General features: G+C 38.6%; 1 protein-coding gene across 14 annotated transcripts in view; it reads right to left on the bottom strand.

Moving 5' to 3' along the window:
- Window positions 1-27,146, bottom strand: part of ST3GAL3 (ST3 beta-galactoside alpha-2,3-sialyltransferase 3) — a 188,461-nt gene that overhangs the window by 114,580 nt on the left and 46,735 nt on the right. For 8 of the 14 annotated variants that reach the window (XM_033516304.1, XM_033516305.1, XM_015635889.3 and 5 more), the window contains 3 exons: window positions 23,115-23,162; window positions 21,205-21,339; window positions 13,762-13,804 (listed from right to left, as the gene is read on the bottom strand). In XM_033516304.1, the coding sequence (XP_033372195.1) occupies window positions 13,762-13,804; window positions 21,205-21,339; window positions 23,115-23,162 (226 nt within the window). Of the gene's footprint in view, window positions 1-13,761; window positions 13,805-21,200; window positions 21,340-23,114; window positions 23,163-27,146 lie in introns of those variants that run through there. The other 6 variants (XM_015635894.3, XM_015635898.3, XM_033516309.1 and 3 more) reach the window with 3 other exon arrangements.

Genomic DNA, 27,146 nt, shown 5'->3' with positions numbered 1-27,146 from the left:
TAAGGTGTGCATTCGTGTGTAATTCAATGAATATCAAAAGGTCACAGATAATTGAATAGTATTTGTTTTATACATCACTTATAGTCTAATAAACAGACAGCTTCCAGTCCTTCATATTCTTTTTCATAATATCATATATGCTTGTAAAGCAACAAATTCCATTTGATGGGGAAAACCACTGAAACAAAACTATAAACCAGCCCTCCCTTCTGCCCAACTGGTAAGGAATTCTGTTAAATAGAGAGGTGAGAAAGTAAGTGCTCTGTCAACTCTCCCCTTCATTACAGACTGCCAGGCTCACAGCAGATACAACCAGTTTACCTAAAGGCAGGGGAGGACACCTGCAGCAGGTTTGGTGATGCAGCTCCTCAGTTACTCAGCCTGAGGAAGTAATTTCATCTATATATGATAATGGGTGGTCAGTGCCATACACCGGGACACTGAAAAATGCATCTCCACATCTGCCTTTGTAACCATCGTGTCACTCAGCTGGAATCTCCTTGAGTGGAAGACACCAGCATAAAACCCTCCCCTGGCTACATGGCTGGAGTTCAATGTTCCTCAGGAGCACAGTGGGGGTTGGGAAACACCAAACCAAAATTTTAAGAAGCTCCAATTACAGTTCTCACAAGTTTGCAAACTTGGGTTCAAAGCATTACACAGCCTGATCATTTGATATTTGCTATTTTCCAGCTGAGGAAAAAGTAAACAAACAAAATAAAGGAATGACTAGATAGAAAGAAGAGGAAAAGCAAAATGCTTACATTGAAAGAGATGGGAACAGCATCTAATGTCCTATAGCCAGCAAAATAAATGTAAATATTTTCAAATGTTACTCCAGTATGTAAGCAAATTCCCCAAGGAGATTGTATGGCCAAATACAAGGGCGGATGATCCAAAATCCTGCTTCTAAAATGACATTGTGAATGGTAAATTCTGCTTCTCTACCACGACCCGTGGCTTCTCATGAAATTCATTTATAATGATAATCAACACATATTTATTTGGACTACTCAAGAACAGCAGCTGAAGAAGATTAGGTTACATTAAATTGGCCCAGGAATACAAAGTTTTGAAGACATTCCACCAAAACCCACAACCTACCTTCACAGCCCTGAAGGAAGAGGTGACACAAAGCCAGTTCTGCCCTTGGGAAGTGCAGGGCAGGCAGAGGGGAAGGGACAGCTCAGAGCAGTAACACTGAATGCCACTCATCTGAAATGCCATCTTTGCACAAACACACTGAAAAGGCTTCCACCCACAAAAAAATCATGAGGATCCTACTTCCTTACTAAATCTCATTCCTAATCTTTGCAATAGTAGAAATTAGATCACTAGGCAGAAGCAGCAATTTCAGATTAGTCTCAGCAGTGCTAAATACATAAACATCTTAAGAAATACAGCTACAAGTGATTTCTATATCAGAAAAGGACCAAGAACCCTGCCTGGAGCTTCTCAATTAATAACCTTTTGTCAATGCCTAAAAAGTGTCAGGATCCTAATGGAAAAAAAGAATAAGAAGTTTTCAAGATCGACAGTTTTCATTTAAGTAAGTAAATAAAGAAACAAAATCCTGAGTTTAACAAAAAACAGATTAAAAGGATCAAGATAAAAAATCCAACCAAAGTCCATGGCACATTTTGTATGTGACCTCATGCTGCATACTCCTTCAAGATTGAGTAATATCCCTGATCTCCCAATCTCCTTTGGTTTCTGTAAACTTTCCCTTTCCCCAAAAAAAACTTACCTTCAAGGCTAGTAGCCCAGAGAAAAAGCAGAATTGTATTCAAATAGACAGAGATGAGGAGTAAAGAAAACAGTCCATTTCAGGTTTGTTTGTGCTTTTAAAGAAACATGGAAAAGAAAAAACAACTGGCTAGAATACCAGTTGTTAGACTAAACAAAAAGCATGAAATCCAGAAGGTTTTTTTTTTTCACAGAAGGCAGCTGTTTACCAAAGGAAGAAAAAAAAATATGAAGATGACTGCTCCCTCAGTTTTTGATTATTTACTAATCTGTGGACAAGAAACAGTATAACTTAATGATGAAGTAATTTGCTGACAACCAACACAATTCTTCAATGTGTATTACTGAACTTTTATCTACTTTAGTTTCCCTAAATCCAAAATTACTGTGTTTCTATCCTCAGTGATAAGTGTCAGCATTCTGGTTTCACAGATAGGAGACAAGGATAACCCAGCTGTTTGGAGATGGAATGTGTTAGGACTCAATAGTCAATAAAAATTCTCTCAGCAGTCAATTGGGATTCCTAGCTGGACTGCTTTCTCAAGAACCTTCTAAATGAGCTCTGTTTCCCCAAAGTCAGAAATTATAGTGCTCCGTGATATTAGGTCATGTGATTTTCAAAACATACACAAATTAAATGCTGTGATAAACTATTTAAATGCCTCTTAAAAACCACTGTTAGTGCAATGACCATAAAAAGTGAAGCAATTAAAAGCCTAATAGGAAATAAAATGCTCACCTATCACATCCATTTTTGCCAAATGAAGGAATGAAGGAAGCCAAATTGAGGCGTCATAATTTTGTTGCTGTAACCCGTAACTCTTCCTCACCAACCCTCATCTGTCACACATAGGCAATGCTTTCTGTGGACAGGGAACAGGGTTTGTCTCCTTGTAGTATAATGAACCCAGCAGTGTAGGTCCAGGAGACACAAACAAGTGCTAAAGAGTTGAGAATAAAAAATTCAATCCAATTAGAATCCAGGAATCCTCTCTTCAGACTAACAGGAATCAGTACATCTGAAAACAAAAATACTTCCCCAGAGGCTATAGCTATGGGGGAAAAAAAGATCAACTAAGAAGTCCTGGAACAGCATAGCCAAAATTACAGTTTTATATATGTGGATAATACAATTTAGTAGATTTGAGTGTCAAAATCCAGTGCTTAGTAGTTCTAAATGCCAAATGAGAACATCAGTCACACTAAGGTTTTAATCACTGAATCTTCCTTCAGAAAACTGCAGTTCATTTCATTGTAGAAAGCACCAGGCTATGGACTCAGTGTTTTGCTAGGCGTAGAGCACAGCAGAATTATACGTAAAATGTCAACCATGATTTATTATTCACTATTTCTCATATCATTGGAACATCAAGCAAAATTACTCTGAAGATAGTAAAACTGACAAAAGGAAGCACTTGTAGAACATGCTGTTAATAAGCAGATTTCTTCACATCAGTATGTTATAGACACCAGATGTATAAATGGCATCAAAAGCTATGAAGAGGTTTAACAACATCCCTAACTTGGGAACCCTAAAGATTCCTCCCCTCAGAAGCTGGAGAGGAACACTGGAGCAAGAACAGCATCACAATTGTGTATTTTTCTCCTTCCCTAAACTAGGGGAGCATTTTGAGACAAGATATTGGAGCAGGTGAGTTTTTGGCTTGGCTATTTCTCTTTTCCCACTGAAGAAGTCCAACCCTTCCTGTTGCAGTAGCAGATCTACAGATCTGCAGTTGCACAGACAACTGGAAGACACCAAACCTTAGGGGAATAAACTCCACTTGGAAAGATCTCTCTCTCAGCTACTGAGAGAGATGGAAACCTAACACAAACACTTCACAACACCCTCCCTTTTTCAGTCTCTTCAGTAACTTTCCAGGGCTAAGGGTGATAAAAGCTGCCCTTTAAACTCTTCTTTAGAAGTTCTGGACAGCCTGGGAAAAAATAACAACTTCTCTAAACAAAAGAAAAAGCCAACTTGATATGGCAAGGGTGCTTTCCCCCCTCTCCAGACTGGATGAAATGAAGAGGAAAAAACCACTGGTCAGTGAATAAAGTGCTCTAGACAGTATGCAGTGGTGACCTCACAACTGGGGAATGTGGTTTAACAGTAGTTTTACAAAATGCTGTATATAGTCATGAGGTTTTGAATTTTTCTCACTCCTCTTTCTGAACCAGTAGTCCAAAAAAGGCTGTCTCCACTGACCTATATTAGAGACAGATGTCATGAATTCAAGCAGACATCAATTAATCTAGTAAGGACCACATGTAAGCCTTAAGAAGAAGAATGCTATGAGAGGAAAAACACTTCCTCCAGAAACTTTGCTGTAAATACAGAACACAACCCTGACCTGGAAGAACCCTTGCAGTTACCATGACTAAAAGTGCCCTCACAAAACTAACAAAAATCCAAACTGCTTTAGGGAAAACAGAGAATAGCTGGAACCTTTAACAGTAAGAACAGCTGCAGAAACACTGAGATCAAAAAAGCCCTCCTGTTTACTCCATACATTGTTCTAGTGAATGCTCTTCTGCTAAGATAAATGCTTTCTTCTTTCTTCCTTAGCTTCAAAGAGCAGCTGTTTGCTGAAAAGGCTGCCCAACATCCAAACTGCCATAGGTAAGCACCATGAGTCAGAGAACTCAATAGATTTTGTCTCAAAGAACTGTGAATAGTCCAATTAATCAGACTCTCCTTCATCTTGTATCAGCATAACTTCACTGAACACCATCCTTACATCAGGTGATTATTCATGGCTCTGACACAGAGAGGGACAGAGAAATGTTTTTCCCAAATAGTTTGGTGAACAGGCTAAAGGAAAGCTCTAAGGCTGACCATAAAATAGTTTTACCTTTTTAACAGGACAAATCCTGTCCTCTCCTACTTGTTAATTCATCAAAATAGCAAATCACCTGAGCCAAGTGAAATGAAGTTAAAATACAGCTTTGACTCCTGTACAGATCAGAGTCACTGACTCAGCCCAGTGACACAGCCACCTTTAGGAATTTCTGCCTTTAACAATGTAAAAAGGGACACTAAGAGAGGATGAGAGGGGGCAGAAGGAAGGCACCTGACATTTTGCAGCTCTACAGGACACTCACAGTTTTGAGGTCTTCAAGATTAAGTCTTTTAAGGAGCCAAGAAGAAGATATTTCTAGGTAGTAATTAAAAGTCTGAGATCAACCAGAATCATCCAAACACATTCAATATGGAAATTTAAAACACTGTTTGTTGGCTTTTCAGTTTATTCTTTGATGAGTTGGAACAGATTGCACGGCAGACAAGACAGGAACAGTACATACATGTTCTCAGTTTTCCATCTCTCCCTTTGTGGTCCTGATTCCCATTTCTTAGAGCAGGAGTGGGGCTGCAAGCTAGTGTTAGCAGTAGCATTTCTGCCTGTTTTCATTTTTGCTGTGAACTGGGAAAGAATCACATGAGCTTCTGTGTAATGTTAGAAAAAAAGTATTTCATTAAAATTAATTTAATTTAACTGCCTAGTTTTCTCAAAAGCAAATAGAGAAAACCTCATCTCAGCCTCGTAATTTAATTCAAACATCCATAACCTCAAAAACATCTTACAGCAACAACTGCTACATGACTGCTTCCCCAGCATGTCATATCAGACACAGCTGCCATTAACCCTTCTGCTGCAAAGTAGCCTTCATCATGTTTTGTTTATTGCAATGGGCATCACACACCACCACCTCTCCCACCCTTCCTAGTCAGGGTTCTTTGGAGTACTTCTCCAAATCTCCAGTGCAGATTTCTCAAGGATGCTAGCAGCAATGTCATGCTACATGAAAGAAAAAGCATAACCTAAATTTATCAACCTAACCAAAACTTACCTTGTGCTTCAGTCCTAGAACAACTAAAATAAGGAGGTCTTTACTCATCACAGCTTACTATCATCAGGCTTCCAGTCTTAAGACTGGGAACAGAACAAGTAAAATAAAGTATCCCTTGGATTATATTTAAGAGGGTTCCTTCAGTCTCCTTCATTCCTCTCTTCTGCTAGACAGTTCTCAAGCACAATAATAAGGCTTCTTCCATTCTTGCAGCGTAAAGAGATATTGTTTTCTTACTTAACAGATGCTAATCACAACTGTTAAAAGTATGTCTTGGTTTTACTGTCCTTTCTCAGCACACAAGAAGTCTGTATGTGTTTGTTCCACTAAACTCTTTCCTGCCTTGATGACTACTACATACTCTTAAAATTTATGTACAGCCATCTTAGCAAAATGAGGAAGAGAGCAAAGCTTTGATTGTCTCTGGTCACATTATAGCAACACAGAAGACAAAATCAGAGACAGACTGAGTAGACTAAGTTGTCTCATCCATATACTCCATTTACAAACCTCAGAGCCAGCTTATTAGTGTCTGGATACCAGTGCAAGCGTGTTCTTCAGAGTAAGTGACAAGGTTCAGAGGAAGGCCTGAGAAGCAGTGTAACATTCACCTACTGGAATACACTTGACTTCCATTCAATCATCTGATGATTACAACTACAACATTTCCAAGAAAACACAAAATGGAAGTAGGATTCCCTTTGGAGGTGGAACATTGCTGACCTTGCAGGCAGGCACAGAAGAGTTGATGCCTGGTGATCACACACACATTCAGGATTTTCAAGAGAAGAAGCTCTTGCATCAGTTTAAGGTCACAGCTGCTTTGATTGAATACATGCAGCAACAAATCACCTGCTTCCACAGTGTGTGCTGGTGCTTTGCTCTTGATGACCAAGATCAAGAATAAAATGATGAATGGCAGTGTTTTAACAAAAATCTCTATCAAAACCCATGAACCTACGGAACATCTAACATTTCTAATCTCTTAACTGAAGTGTTGAGAATGACTAGTGCTTAGATTGCCCAATTCACTCAAGTTTTATAACCTATTCAGGGAACAAGAAGGTCTTTCTAGGAGGATATTTTTTCTCTGAGTTTTAGAACAGATTTCTGAAGGAAGAATATGAAGTGCAGTTTTAATGTGCTCTTCTCTCAAGAGGACAAAGAAACATGACAACCCCCCTGCCATTTCTGAGCTATTAGATCTTCCCTGAATAGAGTTTTGCTACTAAAGAATATTTAGCCTTCTTTGAATGCAACAACTGTAAAAATTTCTGCACAAACAATAGTAGTAGAACAACAATAGTAGAAACTTGTAACTAGTTATAACCATATCCACTCTCAGAAAACAAATAAACAAACATTTAATTAGGTTAATGCTACTGTGGTGAAGAGTTGCAAGCAAAGTAAGCATTCCACCTTACACATACAAAGGGAGACAAAACCCTGAGATTTGCCAGTTTTATGCAACTCATCTGGCTGGTTAGAAGAACACAAAATGTACAAACTTAGTCCTAAGTTGAAAATATAAAGAAAGAGATCAACCTCATACATAGCAGGCACCTTCATGGATACTCACAGGAAGAACAAGTCCATCTTAAAAAAGTGTTCATTTTTCAGTAAGCACAATAACTGGAACTATAGGTATTGCTTCTTTTTCTCTGTGGAAACTCATATTGGCAAATATGCTATTGTTCTCAAAATCAAAAATGGATTGAAAAGCTTATGAGCCATTCCCTTTTGTTTTTAAAATATTTGTACTTCATCTTTCTGCCAAGGATATGGAGAACCCCTTGTGTCTGAAGATTTATTAATAATCTCTAGTAGTCCAAAAAGTCCTCTGTTACTTCTTCAGAAATTCTTTCAAGAATCTTATCCAGACACACCAATTCTAAAGCACATAAACTTAGATATCTACTGCTAGAATTTTGTTGCTGATATTAAAGAGAGCATTTTTTCCTCTCATCCAAGCAGAACAAAACTCTACATTTACTGCACACTTCTACCTTTTCTATAAATACGTTATTACTGTCTTCCCTTGTATTCTCAATAAAACTATTTTTTCATGCACATTTCTTTCTTATGAAACGGAACTTTTGGGGCAAACAGTATAAAACTGCTCTAAACAATGCCCAGCCATTCATATTTCTTGCTTTACATGCTTTCCCACATGGCTTGATTCATAATTACTTCCAGCTTCAGGAAACTGGCCCTTTTAAAGGCACCAAACGTAAGTTTTTGACTTTGTTTGCATTTAACAAATCAAGCAATGAATCAATTCTATCTAAGCTGCCAGCAATTCTGAATTCTACAATTTTTATCTTCTTCTTCATCAACTGAGACTCTATCTAACATAGGAATCCCAAAGTTACATAATAAAGACTTGCATGAGAAAACCTTATCAGAATGCCAAAGGATCAAAATTGAAACAAACTGAAATGAACTAAGAAGGGCAAAAGAAAAACAGGGATGGCACTTAGGTCCCACCCAATGTGGGAGAGGTTTGATGGATGAAAAACAAACAGCCAGGTAACTGAATTGCTATAAATAGCTTGGGTTAACTTTCTTAACTATTTCAAGAGCTCAAACAATTACTACAGAATGAAAGAGATTAGGCAGAAGGAGACGAATTTAAAAACTTAGATGAAAGGGAAATAAATAACCAATTGCCAGAAAAATACCAGTATCATAAAGCATGCTAAGCCTTTAAATAATATTTCAGAAAAAGCACCAGGAGACTCTTGCATGTGATGGTCAGAATCCTTTCATTTAGCCTGTGAGAGACACTCTTAGACTTGGACAGAACAGGACATCATTGGGACTTCTTCACTTTTGTCCCTCATTCAGGATTGCAGGAATACAAAAAGACAAATTGAAAAAAAAACCCCAGGGCAGAAAGAAATCCCACAGCACCAGGCATGGGGAAACTCCAGCATTCCAACACGTTTACTGCTTATTTTTACAGTGTGTAATGGCAAAGTACCACACAAAGACACAAACAGTTTCAAAGCAACCTCCCAGCCTAGAAAGAAAATGAGGGGAAGGGGCTCTGTTTCAGTTCTTCATTATTAAAGCTCTGAAGTAAAGAAATTTCAACAAACATAAGTAACCCAATCTGTGTGTTTCCCTAGCTCAAACTCCCTCCACTTTTATGGTCTTTTCAAAGTCTAGATCAAGTTTCATTTGAGTTTGCAAGGTGAAGGCTGTTATTTCTGGCTTCCCCCCCATCCCCCCCCGACTCAATTTCTTTGTCTTTTCTTTTTAACATAAAGTTGAAATCATCATAAATATTAAAAAAAATCTTTGTTGCACCTCCGAAATCTATTCTATAATAATGAAGAAATATGTAAATACACAACATCACAAACTGTCTAGCAAAACACAAAGTTCAGTGGAAAAAATATTATTTCTTTTAGTTAAGTTCTGCCTAAAAATTCCCAAAGTACACAATATAAAATATATACCAATATAAAATATATACCATATAGTTAACCAAGTCTAATGATATGTCAATATTATGTTGTTCTGAACCATAGTAATCTTATAATCATTTTTCCAGTTGAGAGGGGAAACAACTTTTTTTTCCTATTTCTACATTGAAAGAAAATTATAAGGCCCCCTGTTTTATTAAAGTGCAAAATGATTCCATGAAACTCAAGTGTATCTTCTAACATTTGTTTAACTTTATGAAGGAGTGGTTCTTCCACAGTCAAAGTCAAACCCTGGGAAGATTTTTCCATCATTCATCAGCTGAGATTTTGACATCAAGGTTTTGAACTGACAATGGCAGAAGGTGAAAAGATCGACCAAGTTCCTATGGGGAACTTTTCTCTGTTTAGAAGCATCAAATCCCCAATATATCTGCTGAAGTCTCTTTGAAAGTAGTTTCTGAAGGATGAGTTTGAAAGAGGGGCACAAGCAGTCACTAATCTTCCATCCCACTGAGGAAATGACACAGCAGCAGAGCAGGAAGGAAAGCTGGCACAGAAGCATGAGAGCAACAATGCAAGGGAGAAACCCCCAAATTATGAGAGTTACAAAAAATAAACTTTCCATGTGCTCAATACAAATTAATCTACACTTGCAATCTGCCATGGCAGACTCAAAGCAATCATTAAGGTGACTAACCGAGCATTCAGAGAGTACTAAGTGACAGAAGAATGACCATACAACCTTCAGCTTGGTCCACTTAATAAGCATTGAATACAGTCTATAATTAACTCCACGTTCATGATCCTCCTTTGGAAATCTCATTTAATTCAATGCAAACATAGATTCCGCTTGGGGAATGATTCAGAATTTGTAGTGAATGAGACTCTTGTTTCTAAGACCTGGCCAGTCTCAAAGAACTACTACAATATAAATATTTAATAATAACAAAAGCATGCAACTCATTGCCAAGCACAGATGTTAGAAAGTGACTGCAAATCTTGGCATTTGGTGGCACCTAGTAATCCACTGGCTGAGTCACTAATGTGATTGATAGCCTTAAGTTGTTCAGGAACTATTGCCCCCCTGAGAATAAAAATCTGTGAGTTGTATCATAGTTTTTATATAAGTATTTTTCTCTACACAACCAGCAAATGTCAGATGTTATCCTTACAGGTTTTAAAAAGGTTCCTGCTGCTTGGGAAAACCCTTTAGCAGGGAGAAACGGATGCAACTGGCCTGTTTCTATACTTAGGGCATATTTTGTTTTGATATTCTAATTCTGGTAATGGTGTTATGGTTAGTACAAACATAACTAAAAGATGAACTCCTCTTGCAACAGATCTTTTTCACTAACCTGGTCCTGAGGAGACTTATATCTTATTTTGACTAAGGGAACAACTCATTCATAAACTGCATTGCCTATGGAAGTCCTCAGCTTTCCATTCACCCTGTATGTCATTAACAAACCCCACCTGGATACCGAGCTGCCCCTTAAAAGCTGTGAGACTTTCTAAAGAAGAGCCTTCCTAGGCAAAGGCACCAGAAAGGAACCATCTTCCATCTTAATATTCTCCTTTCCAACAAGAGTGGTCAGAACCTGTCATTTCCATGAAGCTTCCATACAGTATCTTTAAAACTGGTCATCCCCTTACAGGTGAGATTCCTGTCCATGCCAGCCTCTCTAATTACAGCAAGGCACTTATCAGACATACAGCTCCCACAGAAAACACTATTCAAGTGCTTCTGACAGAATTCCTTCCAAAGTGAACAAATCTGGTTTCATTACCATTTCCATGAATTCAGGGAGAACAAAACCATTACATTCCTGTGACCACAGCAGACTGTGCTACATCTGAATAACAGACCCTGGATGTCTGCAGGGTAGAGGACATTAAAGCATCAGTGCATAAAAAAACTAAAGAAGCAAAGGCAAATGGACACATTACTACTTATTTATGTCAAATGTTTTCCTTTGTATGACATCCAAAATGCAAGCCAGAGCATTTAAGGTGTAATGCAGATCTACCTTTGTAGAAAATGTTGGTCTTACAGGCAGTAAGTTTCAATGACATCAATTGACACAGTCAGCAACAGGTTTTGAGCAAAAAAAGATTAAGAAAAAAACATCCAAAGAAAACTAATTGTTGCCTTAAGTCCTTGAAACCACTCAAGATTCTCACATGCTGTCAATTAAGTGAACCCTATAAAGTTACGATTTATGGCAAGATTCCACCAGAACGATTATATCACAACAACAGATATAATTCAATTATTTCTGCCAATAAAGTCATCAGTGCAGAACATATTATTCCTTTCAACTCAAAGCATTTTTTTAAAACCAGAAAGTGCTTCTGTGATGGTACCATCTTGACTCAGTCACAAGAAGTATTTTTAACCACCAAGTTCCATTAAATTCAGTCTGCACTTAGAAATTTGGTACTACAGAATTTCTGACCACAAAAGGTGAACTTGTAGAATGGTAGCAAAGTCCTTTAGGCTATCAGCCATTTTTCTTTTAAAATTTATTTCTGATGTTTTGTGGTATTTTCAGCCATTTTCTGTCTTCCTTGCTATTAAAAAATAAACAGACCAAAAAATCCAGAATAATTCAGGTCAGAAGTGAAGTCTGAAGGTCATCAGGTCTAGTCTCAAAGCAGGATCAGCTTTAATTCTACAGAAGAAACAAATAAACCACAACAAAAAGAAAAAAACCAACCCAACTAAAAAACCCTAACAAAGCTGCACTTTAAAAAAAAAAGTTATTTCACCTACATACAGTACTTGTTTTTCTTATTCCTTAAGTTAGCTTATAGTATTTATTTTAATCATGCTGATTTTTTTACAAGTCTTTCTAGAAGTTAACTTTAGGACTTTAAAAAATGAACATGCATAATTAGAGTACTATATAAGCATATATTTTTAACTAGTCAACAAAATCTTTCTTTAATCAAACTAATGGAGAATTTTTATAATGGGGAGTTTTAAGAACAGAAATCAGTGTTCTGGAAGCCCTCTAGCAGGTAAAACTTCACTTGGCCTCATACTGAAGAATAAGAAAAAGCAGACTGTGCCTTGGAGAGCTGTGATCAAATAGGTAAATCAGCAAAGAAGGGAAAAAAAGAATGGAACAAAGGCCTGAGGGGAAGGAAGACTCAAGGGGATTTACTAAAAGGAAAATGAAAAGGACAGTGCAAGCAGGAGAAGGAAGACTGAAGCAGTGGTTTGGATGCAGCACAGACTGGGATGCCAACTGTGTGTGGACACTCAGCAGGCGTGTTCAATAAATTGGACATTACAAAATACACAAAAATAGCCTGGAAAAAAAACAATCAGTCTAGTTAAAAACTTAAAAACCATTTTTCCCTCTCCAACATGCAGACATTCACTCAAAGGCTACTTATTCACTTCACTATTTTGGATTAATCTCTTTACTTTGACTTCTACATGTATAAATTGAAGGTAATGTACCATGTGAATCTCATTCCACAGTGTGTGTTGATACACACACTGTTGTTTCTAAAACACTGGGATGTCTCAACACAAAAGGTTTAGCAAAGAAATTGGGTAATTGTGCCACCAGTATGGGTTCCAGACAGCATGCAACAAAAACTGTGTAGAACACGACATTGAATGAGACTAGAAAGAAACCTTGAGCTATTTATGCAGCCAACACTGTCCTTCCTGACCACTGAACAAGATACAGAGCCTTTGGAGGAAAATAAACAAATAAATAATCAATATTCCTTCTTTATCATATACATTCCGCAATCTTTTTGCTGTATGTTACTATAATTGAGTTATGCATCCAGCTGCTTCTGAAAAAGAAGCTGCTACCTAGAGACTTTCTCATCTCCTGCAAGCAGCAGTTCCCAACACACTTAGGGCACTTTTATTCCATTATGGAAGCTCACAGGCTGCTCACCATCACCAAACTGAATTGTTTCTCCCTATAGGTACAATGCTATTTCAAAAACATTAAGAATAGGGTTTGTATTGACATGACGTGTTGTGGAGAAGATGTATTCTCAAGTCACTCAAGGCCACGAGATTGGTCCTGGGCCCTTTTAAGTAGAAGGCTTTCAGTAGCATTTTTACAAAGATTTTTTGAATATTTAAGATGTTTTCACCAAGAAATTCTGTCAGGTTGCTGACCCCAGAAACAGGGTCCCTACTGACCCCTAGTGTTCGGCAACCCAGGCTCAATTCGACTGATTTAAGGCAAAAAGCACGAGAAGCATCTTCATCCTTCAGCACCGCATTGTCCTTCTGACGTAGCAAAAGGTCCCTGCCTTGAGCTGAGGTTCTTTCCACTCTATTTTATCAATAAAAATAGTAGTATTCATTTTTCAAGAAACAAGTAGAAAGGAAATAAAAACTCTCAAGCATCCCAGCAAATTGTAGATTCACATTCCTTCTGCTTTTACATCTGTAATACATTTTTCATTTGGAAGATTAAGAGAAGGATATCTAGAGCAGAGACTGACAGTTGTGACTTCAAGTGGGTATTTATAGTCTCTTGATCAGTTATTAAGGAATTAATGACAGTGAACCACAATCCAAGCTGCCCTGCAAAGCTTAGTATAAGGAAAGGAGTTTTAATTGTCAGGTTGCTGCAGGACTTGACTGTCCCAGGTAGAGTCCAGTGAGCCAGCTGCCCAGATGGCATAAAAGTTGCTTACAACAGAAAACTGTAACTACAGAAATGAAGAAGAATCCTACTGTTCTACTTACAATTTTGAGTCCAGGTTCAGGAGAAAGCCCAGTTTGTCATATTCTGGAAAACAAAAGCAAAGGACACAATATCATAAAAGCTGCAAGAGTCTCCTCTACAAAAGGTACCAAAACCAAACAGCAGCAAGTCCTTATAGCAGCTGTTAATACAAATTATTGTTACTTCAAGGTATTCCTAAATTAACATTTCTCAATCTCCAGGAAATACCAGAGCAAGAGAACACATGGGTAACCATTAATTTAGAAATCACTAGAATTAACCAAGATATCCAGAGTGATAAAAAGAAACCATTACTGGAACCACTTATGCAGTGATAAACAAAGCTTTCCTGCTTGCGGTACAAAACTGTATGACAAACATTCCTCTTAAGTTCTGATGTGTAGAGCTTTGAAATTTGTCTTCATTCCCTGTCTATTCCAACCCACAACTTCATAATGAAGCAGCTGCTTTTCAAGAGAAAGTGACTCACGGTGGCAAAAGTGCTTCAGGTGTTGTTTGGTTGGGAACTGCAAAGTCAGTTTATGCCACGAACAGGGGGCAGCTACAGAAACAAAACTATCACTCAGAACATCTGTAACTCATGTATAAAATAAGCTTTTCATTCAGCATCTCTGAATACATTGTGATCTTGTAAATCAAACACTTGATACAAAAAAACCCCCAAAAAAATCACTTAGAATTCACATGAGATATACAAGAAAAAGGTGTAGTGTTTTTCTGCTGGGTTAGGCCCAGGGGCCTCCTCATACTGAGGACCCCTGAGTCTCACTGCTATACAATAAAAAAATAATAAAGAGAAGTAAAAAATAACCCAATCCGAGATTAAAAAAAAACAAGAAAAAAAATTCTCATAAGCTTTTAGAAAGAGCTCATTGGAAATACAAGATTAATTTTCTCATGAGACACCCCTAGAATTCCTGGTGCAGTAGTTTACCTGAGACGATCACAAGCTTTTCACACTCATTTACCAGCAGAACAGCAAAGCCTAAACACACACCTCAGAAACAATGATTGCATGAGATAGGTCAATGTAAATTGTGCCATTGGTTTCAATCCCATTAAGATTTAATTCCTGAGCCAAGGGAAGTATTCTATTTGACATCACTTAGGTAACAGAAGCTGCAGAACACGTGCACACTTGATACTGGCACATACTGTCTGTTCCCTGCCAGCACCCGAGTGCCACCCACCATCCCCACTCCACCTGTGCTTCTCTCCTCCGCTTTCCTCATTCTGACACTTCTGTTTCCCCCACGTGCTGCTTTCCTCATAACTTCTTCCCAGTTTATTCCTCCTACAAGAAATTATGTCCTGTACAACCTCACCTCCTCCACCTGTAGGACTGGGCTTAGGAAATTATCCATTCCAGAAAAAGAAACATGCCATCAATTTTTATTAACCCTTCTGACTCCCAAACCCAACATCTGTACTATACAAACAGCAATTTTATTTATTTTTTTTTTAATAACTCTTTCTTTAAAAACATCTACAGCCACTAACCCATCTGTCATCAGCCTTATCTCATTCAAATCAACATTCCCTTCTTCCTAACAGGAAATGCAAACAGAGGAAAAGCAATAAGAGATATATCACCTCATAACTACAACAGCATCCTGGACTTTTTATTTGTATTAACTCAGCACTTCATTAGCTTTGCAACCAAAGCACCAGAACACAGACATGAGCTAAACATAAAGGACAGACCTCCATTGCAATGTTTCACAAGATTTAACTTCAGTTTGTCACAAAAGTTTCATCTTCCCTAGGCTTTAAATTTTCATATTCAATGATCATTGCTGACAGAGATAAAAAGTAATATTTAAAAAATTATATGTCAACTACCTTGCAACAGGCACTTTATTAAAAAAAAAAAAAAAAAAGAGTATTACAAAAGTAAACAACATTTCTGGTTTCAAATCAGCTGCACAGGTATCTTCTTGATTTTCAGTAGGGTGCAACTATAGTTTCAGGCTGTAACATCAAACCAGAAGCATCCACACCCCTTCCTCTCATTGCTGGGTGAGATGTGCAAGCTACTGCAGGCAGAGAAACGCTGCCCTCACCATGGGCCATCTCACACTCATGGGCACTTTTTGAAGTCAGCATTACTATTAGCTTGGAAATTAATCTCTATCACATGCTGCTCCCCCAGGAAAGCCACTAGGACCCTCTAAAATGACAGCCTCTAAGTTATCTTCCTTTTTAGCAAAAATTGGAGTCTTCTACAGACTTACAGAGACATTTAGCTGTACCACTACAAATACAGGGCCCAAAAGTTAGCCCAACATGCCAGCTGGAAGCGGCCTGGATTCACAAAAGACAGATAAAGCTCCAAAGATCTGAAGAAAGCCAAACACAGACCCTACCTCCAGGAAAAGGCAATCTTTGTCTGGAGTAATGTGTTTAAATTAAAACAAGAAGAAGCACAGATCCATTAAATCAAAGTACAACTGAATCTAAAACAGTTTGCTCAGTGTGTGATGATTACAGGAGAGGAACTGAACTGATCACACAGGTCAAGAAAGGGGCAATCCCATCCCTACCCCTTCTTCCATTTAAAATAGAGGTGTCAATAACTTGCCTTAGCACTCATGCTATTTCTCTGTGTCCTTACAGGTTGCTTCCTCCTCCCATAACCTTTGTTTAAAGCCTTACTCACCAAATTAACCACTTGATATACAGAAATATTTCTCCTCTTTTTCATGTAGTGGGATAAAGAAGTGCTGGAATATTAGCGAAAGCAGAACAAAATAGTTAGAGAGTACAAGGTAAAAAGACTCCAGCTTCTCCACCAAAAATCAGCTTGGACCAGCTGGCCACATTAACTGTGGTTTGATGTTGGCCTCCACCATCATCATGATGACCCTTCCTCAGCAGCCCAATTATTAGGGGGTCTCTGCACTGAAGGACAATGCAGAGCCACTCACAGGTACAGTCTGGAAAACTCCCTTCACATTTAAGCATGTTGATAGGTCTGATCCAGCCCAGGCCATGTCTGACCCACCAGTTTCCAGACAAGACATCTCTATGGCTCATATATCTCATCCTGTGTGGCACAGGATCTGTTTCTAAAGCAAAAAATTAGTAAAGGGAATAAAGAACTTAGTTTGCATCCCCTGGAAGAACATCATGGAGTAATCTGAACAAGACTTCATATTATCAGTCCACAGAAGACTGAAAGGCCCATGAAAGATAAAAGTAACATGATTAGAAGAGCACAAGTTAATCTAAAGATCACAGTCACCTGTGCTAACAGATCTCAGCTGACAATGTGGTACAGCAGCACACAGAAGCAGAGAAATGAACAAACATGGGAAGTGAAGTTTCATCGTGTCCCATAAGAGCAAGAGGTCATCCTAGGTCAAAAACAAAATGCATTTCTACATTTCCAGGAAGATCAGAACTGAGTAAGAATCTAAGAACTGACAACAATTTCATAATAAAGCATGTAATTGGGATTACATGAACAGAAATAGAGCCAAGTATAGCAATTTCTATAAATTATGCAAATCCTGTGACAAATTCAATGTTGGCATTAGCATGGAAATTCCTCCAAAGAATCCAGCAGAAGTACAGCTACCAGGCTGCAAGTGAGAGATGCATTGTCTCATGTCTGAAAACTCCATAAGACCACCCAGGAAGCCATAAACCCCGGTGTACAATATCCAGCAAGTATTCAAGTTGCCTTTTGCATCTGCAGCCAATATAACTATACAGAAGCAAAATGGGAAAAATTTTGCCCTTATGATACTAATCTGAAATTAACAATCCAGGAATTAACTTGGCATAGTGGTTTTATCCTTTCAAACTACTTGTAACTAATTTCAGTGATGACTTGAATACTAACCCTTTTAGCAGCCAGCTACTTAGAAGCACAGTACAAATAACTTTGCCTGCAGAAATATAAAATTAAACTCTTTTTTTTTCATGACCAGCTATATGCAGTTCTAGCTCTGTGTTTAACTGGTGATTTCAAGTAGAGGAGGGAAGGCAGAAGATTCAATTTCACTATTTTATTCAAAATGTTTGTGTATGATTCTCAGGAGACAGAAGCCCTATCAAGGATGCTCAGACCACCCTGATACATTTCATCCTGTCCAGTGCAGTTTGGTCTCTGCAGAACTGAGGATCCAGTTGAGCCAAGCTTCCATTCACATGCAAGTTCTACATCTGCAGCAAAGGCCACAGGTAAAATGACTTACTCTGCATGAAAAAGGCCAAACATATCACATTCACCTTGGACTAAGAAAACACATATGGACAGCTATAAAAGTTCAGTTGATGTAAAATAATTCTGCTAGAACTCGAGAGACAAGAAAGAATTAATGAAAAAAGTCATGTTAAATGGATCAACTGAAAGGGACAAAAGAAAGCTTTTATTCCAGGGTTAAAAAAATACCAGTCAGGATTATTGAGCAACAATCAAAGTACTGGATAAACACACACTTAATTTTGCATCCTTTCCTTAGGATTTTCACTTTAACCCCTTCAGTGATGGAATTTACTGATGGAAGCATTATCTTCTATTTAAATAACCAGAGAATAAAAAAGACTGCAAAGGCAAGTTCAGAAGTGGTAAAGCTGAGGCCACCTGAGCTTTTCAGCACAGTCCTGCATGGACAGCATGCAGGTCTGTGTTTCGGCTTCCTCCTCATCCCCACTTACACTTTTGCATACGCATTTACCAACCTTTTTCTCCAGGTTGCCAAGTGACACCAAGGAAAACACCAAGAAAACTGGCAAGACAAAGCCCAGTCCCTGGTGCCTTTCCCTGCTGTGTAACAACAGACAGAAGAAGCAGAAGTGACCCCTGTAAAGCTAAGTGCTCAGCCCTTGCAGCCCAGCACCAGGAGCTTACCTCACCAATCTACAGCTACACATCCTAATACAACTATAGCAACCTCCAATGGTAGAAAAGCAACTGACTGCTTTAAGCTGAATTTAGGAAAGACTCCAAGAGGAAGATGAAAAATTTCCTCCTATGATCTGCATATGCCCTTTTGCTTTTCCCAGGAAGTCATCTTTTTCAAGCCAGACTATAGCCTTTGCTAAACAGTTGTTCCATTTACTGCCATGAGTCCACTTGGCAAATGGAGTTAATGCTGCCCTACTTAGTCTCCCAACATACTCTTTATTCTATAAATTGTATCGTATTTCCTAATAAAAGTCAAGAACAATATTAACAAAACAGTAATCTATATTGGCTTTTAGTAACTTACAAGATGTGCTGATTTGATGCAGAGAGATGTCACATGAAACTGAAATACTAAAATACTTTTAATTTGAGGCATTCATTAAGCCACTTCTTGACATTTGCACCTCAACTCATTCACAGCTGTATTTTCAACTGGAGGAATAGAGTATTAATAAGAAGACAGATGATGATACTGAACATGCTGGCAAAGTCACATAAGGACTATGAAACAGCTTCAGGACAGTCACTGGCAAAGATTCAAGCAGCTCCCACAGTCCACACTCAGAAAAATAAAGAATGAAGTAGAACTTCATTAATCAAAAATGAAAAGGGAAAAGCATTTTTGCAGAAAAAAAGGCACTAAAACCAGCAAAGAAAATACACATATTTCCCTTTTTTCTTTCTGCCTTAAGGAATGAAGAAACACACAGCATAGTAAGTTCATCTCTCACACAATAATCACATAGTGCTAAACAGAAATACAATTTGGGTGAAAAACCCCAACATACTGGAACCACATCAGCTCCAAACATTAATTAAAGTTGCTTTCCTCAAACCACGAACATCTAAAGTTAATTACCACTGACCTGAAAATCCAGGAAATATCAGAGTTTGCAACTCTAGACATCTGAGTATCACTGAGAAATCAAATAAACAGCAAGGAATCTTCTGCAAGTCACCAGTTTTTTTCTCTTATGCTAGGAATCTATCACTACTCTACCCATTTGATACCTCATTCAGTTGCACTTCTATTCCTGGCCTCCAACCACACCACTCTCCATCCAAAACAGGCAAGCAGTCACCAAATTCACACTGGGGTTGTATTTGATAGGACAGACACAGTGATATTCTCATCCCTCATGGAATGGCTATCCAACCATCTCCAGCAGCTGAACAAAGCAGATAAAGTTGCCTTCATAGTTCTCACAGCTTCTCCCAAAATGTTTATGGACTTTGACTTAAGGAATCACTAACAGCAAACTCCTAAATAAACACAGATTTAAATTCTCAGATGATTACTCCACTATCAGTGGGAACTCAGCATTTGGAAGCATGGTCTTACATGTGGGCTTTCACAAGCACATGAGCTGCAGCAGATAACACTACTCCAAACCAAAGTTTGGAAATCCAGAATAGTTAATACATGCAAACAACTTGACCAAGACCTAAATTGCTAGTAATTTGGTTGCTTGTAATGTTGGAAGTAGCACCTTTTAAGCCTGCAGCGAGAACATCTGCTATGAATCAGTGGTCAGTACTGCAATCAAACATTTCTAACACGAGCATAAGCCTACAGCCCAAAGGTATTCAGGATTTTCAGCAAGCACAGTAGCATCTGGGAAACTTGCACTCGTATCCAAGGCTTAGAGAAGAAAAATTTAGCTTGCTGTCAGACACAGGAGGTAGGAAAAAGTCTTGAACAAAAATAGCAGGGGTATAAATCTAACTTTCAAGGTCCAATGTTTGATTTGGTAGCAACAAAGTAAAACAAAGCAACTAGAGAGGAAAGAAAAAAATAAAAGGAGCACTAGCTGTCTATGGCAAGTGAATGAAATCTAGGTCTCCTAAAAAACTGATTGTTTCTCCAACTTCAGAGCATGACACCCTTCTTTCTGAAATGGTTTCAGCTGAAACACTGGCCTAAACATCACATCAAACACATCTCAGCTGCTCAAGAGCTGCTCAAAACTTATCTTTCAAGGGAATAGACAGCCATGAAGAGAATTACAAAAACATCTGGACCTGTGAAAGCTGGACCACAGCATGAACCTCATGGCTCAGCCTCACTCAAAGCACATTTGGCTTGCATGTCCTCTACCCAATAATCTCCTGTGAAGCATTACATTAAAGCTCCATAGCCAGATGAACTTCTGAACAAGCAGTTCAGAAATTTTATCCAGGAAAACCTAAACAGTGTCATTAGTCTGAGTTGCATAAGGACAGATTTCCAGCATTTCTGAAAACTGTGACTTCCATATGGGACAAAGTTAAGGGGAAAGCCAAGATAAGGACAGTCAATTCAAGTATGATACAGAAGCTGCAACAAGACAGCCCTTCACATGGCATGATTAACAAATAGCAAAGAGCACTTCTAAACTGTTTAATATGCAAATACAAGTACCAGTTTTAAGCAGCATGAAATCTTAACAGGGAGACTATTACTCTCAGCTGGTTTTGACTAATAAAGAAAAAGGTATATGTAATTTTATGTTTCAAATCATATAACTTTAGCTGAAACATCACCTACTGGGAATGGCTGGGCCTGGAGCTGCCATGGTTTCTGTGGGTTCTTTCTGGGCTCTGTCTTTTCCTGGGTCTGCAGCAAGGTGAGATGGGATGGACAGCGGAAGCACAATAGCCACAGTTTTTCTCTCTCTCCTTCCTGTTCAACAAGGAAAGCTATCCCTCAGTTGGACAGACATCACACATCTTGACATCTTATTACACATACCAGTTAGAGCAAGGTGAAGCTTGCAGCACAGTAAGTGCAAACTACTAAACACAAGAGCAATAAACAAACAGCTTTCTCGGACATTTCTGAGCCTCTCTTCTCAAACACATGAGTTTTCTTCACGTTTCTTCAATGAAGGAAGTCAAACTTGTTGCAGTGAAAGGGTTTACAAAAGATCAAGTGTTACTGTCTCAATCCCTAACCTTTATCAAGCTTGAGTTTTAAAATTCCAGCAGAGCAAAGACCAGTGCTTTTAAAACAGACCCAGGGAGTCCAGTGTCTCACATGAGCCTGTCTCCCACCCTCCATATTAACAGAACTCCAAAAGATACAGAGAAATTAAACAGTTTTTCATCACGAAGTTTACTTTCCTATTGGTAGAAACATTAATAGTTAACTCCATAGATACAAAATTTGTGATTAAAATTCAAGCAAGGGTATCTCAAACCTATGCAACTTCCTCCCTACTTTTGCAGACTGAAGAGACCTCCACCCAATAGGAGGCAGGCAACAACACGCTTCAGTTATGACATTTTAATTAGTAAGAGAGAATTAATAGAGGATTTCTTCCCCCCATATACACAACAACATATCCATTTGGCACCCTAGAGATACTCCCACTTTAGATCATGCACTAAGAATAGAGCTGTTTTCAGACAGAAGTTTTAGAGGAGATACAGGGAGAGAAGAAAAAGTTTGAGTTCTTTTAAACTAAGTAAGCTATTACCACTAGTTCAGGGGTTAGTAAATCAGATATGTATTCAAGCTTCAGTGTTAGTGTCAGGCAGCAGGCTCTCTTTCAAACTGTGCAGGCAGAAGACAGGTGCTATGTTGGAAGGCAGCATGTTCCCCCTATCAACCTAAGAGGAAAGGCTGGCAAGCAAGATAAAATAAAAAAAAATCCAAGCCAAGGTTTTATCTTTTGTGTAAGACAATAAATATCCCCATCTTTTAAGTGTTAAGGGGTTTAAAGTTATAAGAGCAATTCTTAGCCTTTCCCTTGCACTTCATATATATTATATACACTGTAAACCGAATTTCATCAAGTATCATGCTCACTATGGTGTGCCTTGGCTGCAGCTTGCATATTACACACAGCCAAATGGAGAGTTACTGATCTAGTGAAGTGCCCCCAGCACAAAAGAATTTTTGATTTCTGGTTCAGTTTAATTGTAGGTCATGCTTAGGTTCCAAAGGAAATGAGATTGGGAAGGATTTGCCCTGGGGTTTGATAATTCTGGTCAACATCCACCCAAAAAACCCCGTTTCCAGCCCTATTGGTTTAGTTACGACTCTTTCGCCTTCTCCTTCCTGGAAGCATTCCTAATGTCTTTCCCCAAATAACTCAACTGTTTGTTTAGCTGGGAAACTGTCCTAGTAGCATGAAACAGTTTTTCTTCTGCTGGTGGGTGACATCATCTTAATGCCTTTCACATGAGAAGAGAAGCACAAACTGCATCATCAACACGTGTCCAGGTCGTTTTCTTGCTGGGTAAGGGAAGAGTCCCGCAGGTTAATCCTTGTGTCGTACTAAGGCTCTTAAAACTCCCACTGCACTTAGGAAAGGACCCATTTACCCTTTGGCTTCATGCTTGATTCCCACAGAAGTCTGACTCGGTGTCCTGCCTCCCAACATGGCTACCATGTCCAATTAAGTAGAGGCCTTGTCATGAGGTGGGAGATAAGAGAAGAAGGCAATGTTGTACCTGAGCCTAATGTTTGTCCAACGGAGTCAAAGGAAAGAACCACTGAATCTGTAACACAAGAGTACAAGTTCATTTTCCCCTTTTTTCAGCACCATTTCTTGCTGTAACATTTTTTTGTTATTTTGGTTAAGCAATTCCTTGTTGCACCCTTCTGCCAGGAAGCAGAACAACTTCTTCACCAACCAGACAAAACAAGAGGCACCAAGCAAAGGCAGAACAACGGAGTATGCAATAAACCACAGTGCTGTTAACCAATGAAGTAGCTACAATTCATTGAAAAGAATTTAATTTTATGTCTAATAAGCTTGGTGAAGTGAATCAAAACATACTTTGACTGCTGGCCTAGAGAGTTTTTTCTTATCAAATGTATTTCCAATATTTTATCCCCACTTAGGGGCCTCACTTCTTATGATCAGTCCTTCCCTGACACGGTTTGCTAAGCCAAGCACTTTGTGCTCCTTGCATTCCATGCTCACCATGTTTCCCACATCTTTACTCACAGTAGTGGCTTCCAACTACTTCCAACAGTGCATTTCAGTTCATCAATATCTTTTCACCTTTGCACTATATGCAGCACATGTGCAAAGCATCAAGAAAATATAACCTCTCTACTTGATACTCTTATTTTTCTATCTGGGAATCACAACAATGCTTTTATCCACGACTGCATTGGCAACTCTTGCTCACCAGTTAATGCCTGACACTTTCAATCACTGTTTCATATGATGAGGCACCCTTTGCTTCAACTGTGCTTTAAAGATCCTAGTTTTTATATATGCAACTTGACATTTGGTCACATAGAAAGCTTACTGCCTGCTTACACTCAGCTCACCCCATGATCCAGACCCCTTTATTAGACATTCGTTTTCCTCATACACCACCCTTTCAGTCTAGAATCTGTTTGCACCACTACCAGTAATAATTTGATATTCTGTTCCAAGTGGAGTTGCATTATGGCATCATGCTCAATAATGGGGCTTCCCCCCAGCTTTATGCTTATTGGAGACAAACCAAGATTTATTTTGGTAGTAAGCCTCCTGGTTTGCCATCCATTTTCATGGAAATCCTAACTGAAGGAGGAAGACTACCAAATTCTATACCCCTACAGAATTGGGCCCAGAACCTAGAGACAAATTGCCAGTGGGCACAACACAGAAAAGAATAAAACACCACAATAGGATTAATAATTTTATGGTCTGAGAAACTTTAAACTGCCACAGCAATAGCTAAATTGATAGACCAAACCTTTTGACATTTCTCTTTGTCACTCAGGGTTCAGAAGCGATCAACTCATCACACATCCTTTGCAGTATCACAAAGGCTGCCAAGGTGCAAGTCCTCAGTGCAAGGCAAAAAGCTCAAGCACAAGAAGACTTAGCCTGCTGAAAAGAGTTCAACCTCCTGCTAGATCACTTGAAATTTAGGCAGGATACATTCACAGGTACTGGCAGTTACCGTGTTAGAGCTGAAAATAACTTGACACAGGACCGAGCCCCCTTGGATTCTCGATATTTTACATTATCCTGATGCTTATTTTCCAACCCTTAAAAATGCAGTAAGAAACTTAATTTTCAAAATTAACACTGTTGTTTTAATAAAGGACTGTTAATTTGACTGGTTTTGAAAGGATTTAGAAAAAGACAGTCTGTGCTGTCTCAGATCCAGCACTATGGTAGTAACATTAAAAAAAATTAAAAAGATATTACTGGTCTCAAAACTTACTCCAACAAAAATAAAAATCCATCTGGACTTAACAACTGTATTTCCTCTTTTGGGAATAAAATTCAGACATCATTATATTATTCTAAATAACAAGGAGTTTGATTCATTTTAACTGCATTAACTTTATTTGCCATCAATTTTAAAGTATCTCTGTGGAGTTCTACTTTTTAAAAACTGTTGAGATTTTTATCAACATAAAGTACTGCTTTCTAGTTAATGTCAAATTTAAAAGCTGTTAATTTTTCTGAAATATATTTTGCACTCACACACTGCACATGAAATATTAGGACTTAACTAAGAATGGCTGAAAAGCACTGCAAGCACCAAATTAATAACATTATCGCAACCCACAAAAATAGTATAATGTTTCATTCCCTTAACTGAGAACATTATCTTCCTCATATAAAAGAACAATTTACAAGAAGATTAAGAGCTCCCTTTCCCAATCCAGTCCTTCATGCTACTAGTAGTTTCAACTAATCAAATTCACTGTGAAAAACCTGTATCATAGTCAACTCCCCCTCGACCTCCAGGAGCAATTTCACAAAACTATGGATCTTTATTAAAATGGATCTTTATTATTTTTAAAAAATTGATCTTTATTAAAACACTTTGCTGAAACTGTGTTTATTTCTGGTATTAGCACTTCAAAACTGAATAAACTATAAATCTGAGGAAAGCTAAGATAATCATACGTCACCTTTCTTCTACCCAAATAGTTACATCCAAATTCAGAGCTACAGGTTATTTCTGTCAGAAGAAATTCTGACATATTTCAGAATTTCTTTGAAGCAAGCCAGATTTACTTGCAAATACACTGAGTTCTGCTTCCACAAACATAAGAAAAAAAGTTTCTTTGCTTCTAGTTTCAAATCTCTTCCAGTCACAGCTCAGTTCAAAATCCTCCTGACTTTCCAGGGGGTCTTTTTTGCTGAGACAAAGTGGCAGCTCTGCCTGTGCCCAGTGCCTTTCCCCAAGCCCTGGAGTGTGCTCTACCTTTCAAAGGCAATCTTCAAAGGCCTTATCTTTCAAAACTTACTAAGATACAATGTAAAACATACCACTTACATGAGCCCTTGCTTTAGGTGCCAGCAAGTGTTTGTGCCTGAAGGAAGTCCCCAACCTTTCAGGTAACTATTTCCATTAAGAAGCTTAAATGTTTTTCCTCCTGCCTTAACTAAAGGGCAGCCTTTATACCTAAATCATGAAATCTGACACACAGTAGTTTGCCAATATGTACAGCTTAAGGCTGCGCACACCACAGTGCCAGTCTTTTACATCTGTTCTCATGCTAACTACAACCTTTTTTTTCAGTGGCTCTAGCAGCTTAAAAAAGAAAAGGGAAAAAAAAAACCAAAACAACAAGATATAGCAAAATCCAAATGTAATTCTGGATCTTATCCAATCCATCAGAAGAAGCACAAGCACTCACTCAATTTAGAAGGCACTCAGTGCCAGGAATAATGGCAGCTGAGATCTTAACCAGCCAGATTGCAAAGTTGCTTGGGGTCACTTTGTGTCAAATTTGGGTAAAAGTTGCATTGGGATCACTTTCCCCTGGGTCACTTTCCCCTCACTCCCACCATTCAGTTAGAGCATCACAAGCTGGACCAATATACAAATCTGCTCCATCATCCCCCACAAAACAGTGCTCTGCAGGGCTACCTGAATGCATTCCATCATAGCCCCTTTGCAGTGTGGAGGAGTGTTGTATGGGACCGTGTTCCACTGCTGTGAAACCAACACAAGGATCCCATTCCATTCAGGAACAAGGAGCTCAAAGACAGACTCTGCAAAGACCTTCAATGCTGCTCTGGGAACACATTTAAACTCAGTTCCAACAATGCTCCATACAGGACCCAGAGCTGAATGTACCTTTGTAGGAACACACCTGGACTTGCACAGATCTGTTCTGTAGTAAACAAACAAACAAACAAACAAACAAACCAAAAATGAAAACCAAAAACCAAATCTCAAAAAAACCCACCTGCAAATCTGTAATGACTACATTTATTGCTGCATTTACACCACACTCCAGCTAAGACATCCAGGTATGTGGACTGATTGTATTTCAAGGCACAGGATGCACTTCAAGTGTTGCTAACCCCTTACCTTTCTCAGGGCTGGATAACAGTGCACCACACTCCCCTGTCCCTAAAACAGGCAGATTATATTATCCATCTTGCTACATATATTGTGCACCTTAGCTTGGGGCATTTTTGGACACCAGACAAGTATTTAACTGCTACTTGTAACGGATTGCTGTAACTTTTCCAGTAGTCTAGTTTCTGAACAGAAAAATAAACCAAG

This window comes from Parus major, chromosome 8 (assembly GCF_001522545.3).
Source record: "Parus major isolate Abel chromosome 8, Parus_major1.1, whole genome shotgun sequence".
NCBI classification, from domain to species: Eukaryota; Metazoa; Chordata; class Aves; order Passeriformes; family Paridae; genus Parus; species Parus major.
Note: the sequence above shows the minus strand (reverse complement) of the source record. Positions and strands in the feature narration are given on the sequence as shown.